Source organism: Lactuca saligna, chromosome 2 (assembly GCF_052625555.1).
Source record: "Lactuca saligna cultivar CGN05327 chromosome 2, ASM5262555v1, whole genome shotgun sequence".
Lineage (NCBI taxonomy): Eukaryota > Viridiplantae > Streptophyta > Magnoliopsida > Asterales > Asteraceae > Lactuca > Lactuca saligna.
In genome coordinates this window covers 139,923,484-139,925,841 of record NC_136418.1, presented here as the reverse complement: position 1 = coordinate 139,925,841, position 2,358 = coordinate 139,923,484, and the positions used below count along the sequence as shown (strand labels likewise).

General features: G+C 39.1%; 1 protein-coding gene across 2 annotated transcripts; it reads right to left on the bottom strand.

Annotated features, from left to right (window-relative positions):
• Positions 1 to 97: 97 nt before the first annotated feature.
• On the bottom strand, positions 98 to 2,142 carry FBS4 (F-box family protein). 2 transcript variants are annotated; one of them, XM_078980447.1, is made up of 6 exons: positions 2,048 to 2,142; positions 1,584 to 1,767; positions 853 to 1,376; positions 706 to 780; positions 503 to 612; positions 98 to 420 (listed from the first exon to the last, which is right to left on the bottom strand). In XM_078980447.1, the coding sequence occupies exons 3-6, from the start codon at positions 1,240 to 1,242 to the stop codon at positions 150 to 152; spliced, it is 846 nt and encodes a 281-aa protein (XP_078836573.1). In that variant the 5' UTR covers positions 1,243 to 1,376; positions 1,584 to 1,767; positions 2,048 to 2,142; the 3' UTR covers positions 98 to 149. The 2 variants fall into 2 exon arrangements, with proteins under 2 accessions (XP_078836573.1, XP_078836574.1); XM_078980448.1 differs by having other exon boundaries at positions 1,717 to 1,767.
• Between the last annotated feature and the right edge of the window lie 216 nt (positions 2,143 to 2,358).

The following is a 2,358-nucleotide window of genomic DNA, read 5'->3' as shown; positions in this document are numbered from 1 at the left end:
TCCTACCTACCTACCAGTGGCAAGAACCTAAGAACACATCAAAGACTCAAAGTTCCCATTTTTTTTTTTTTTTTGGGGGGGGGGGGGGGGGGGGGGGGGGGAGGGGGTACTACTGTACATAAAAGAAGGCCCCAAATGAAGAAGACTGACTAACGAAGCTTATTCTGAGCGACAGCCTGGCAAAGCTCAAGCTCTTCATCATAGAACAATACCCGATTTGAAGCAAATGATTTGCAGATTGGTTTTGGTAAAAGAGATGGAACAATGTATCTGGGAGGAGGAAATGCTGATTCTTGAAACAGAACTGCTGCAATTTGGCGCATTTCAGTTAGTTTTAGGCGGGATGGAGGGCGGGGTCCATGCCTAGGTGCTTTTGGGGTGTTGGGTAGTGTCAAAACTTTGCCTTTTCCATCTCCCTTGCTGTAATAGATTCAAAATCAAATCATGATTCTAACTTTCAAGAAAAGAAGAGAGAAAAAGAAAAGGTAATCGAGATAATAACCTCACAAAAGGCCAATGTTCAGTAGGTAATGGTGTTGATGTGCACAACATTTCTTGTCTAGATCTATCTGGTGTTGTGTAGTTGAAATGGAATTGTCGAGCTATAACAACCTGTGAAATGAATAGATGATCATTTCCCAGTTTTCCAGTTAAACTATTTGTTGGATGAGTAAATGGAAAGGAGAAAGTTATGAAGAAACTCACAGCCTTTCGGACTCTTTCAGAGACATGAAAAACAGCTCTTAGTTGATCATGGTGCAAGTGGCAGAGTATTTTGACCTTCAATCATAGACAAGAATGAATAAGAATATAAGATAGAAACAGTCTAAGTAGATATGAAAATGTTGTTACCAGCAATTCCATTGGGAGAGATTCGAGTCTGGAGTCATAATCTGATACATTTCCTTCAGGGCGTGGAGTTTTGGGTGTTCTTTGTAAATTATTCTCTTTGAGCAAATCAACTGGTCCAGCCACATTACTATAGCTGAACTTTTCAGGGGATAAAATTATAGGGGTATCATTTGCATGTTTACTCTGAAAAAGAGGAGCTCTGTGAGTCTTCTCTTCATCCATAACATCAACACTGTTCTTTGAAATATCTGTAGATGACTTTGATGCTGAGGCCTTGCTATTACGGAGCTGAGCAAGAGCACCTGGCTTCAAGTACTTGTTAGAACCATGATTACGCCTCTTCTGCTTTGATGTCTTTGACATTTTCTCTTTAGGGGACACTTTACCCATTCAGTTTCTTCTTTTTAGATGTCAACCGTATGATTCTAATCCTTCCAGAGGGACCAAAAGCCAGAATCTATGTTTCCGCCTACTGCTGCTCAGATCTAAACTAACGTCACAACCAAAGGCAACCACCAATGTACCTAAAACAGTATAATCACATCTCAAATCTGTTAAAACTCTGAACTTTAAAACTAAACAATCCGTGTAAAATATGAATAGCGAAATCAACACCAGATTGCGAGAAAATCAGATACAGACATCTGTTTATAAAAATGAAGAATAACGACTGAAAACAGAAAGGCAACAACAACTACGTGCAAGTTCAGATCAATCAAAGGAAAGTGTACTTGGTCCAAGTTTATGGACAGCAGTCCGATTGCACAAGCTGAACACTGTCGTATACGAAGACAAAACCGAACTGCAGCCTGCTGTCTATAAACACGAAGGAACTTTTTCTCGTAATATTCAAGTAATAATTACCATCAGAAGTCGCCATTGGCTATCATCCTCTCGCTCGGTTACTCAATTCACCTGTATCCATAACCAACAACCAAAAACCCCTAAAATCAGAAGCACAACATGCAAAAATTGGAGACGATGATAATCACATCAAAGCAAACATCGTAGAAATGGTAAAAGGAATAACGAACCAGACTTCATAAACGGATAAAAACAACTAAAAGTCGATACGAATTAAAACACAAAATTGAAGCAATCAATCCATCCCAAAATGACGAATTAATCGAAAATCACGCGCCAACGAAAGCAAACAAACAGATTGGACCAGATATTAGAGAGGGAGCAAACGAACCTGTAGAGAGAGAAAGTAGAGAGAGGATGAAGAAATTGGGGGAAGTGAAAGTTGCTAGGGTTTTAAATCCGCAATTTGAATTAATTCTGAATGCCCGCCAAATTATATTCTTTAATTGAGGAAATACAATTAAAAATGAAAAACCGTAGATCTTTATGCAGACGTGGCAGGATTCGATTGGATGAATGTGGAGACGTGTACGTGAGTTATGGGGAATCCAAAGTCTTTATCCTGTCCCACTAGGCCTACCTTACGACCGTAAATCGCGGCATATTTCAAAATATTATATTCATAAATCATAATCATATTTA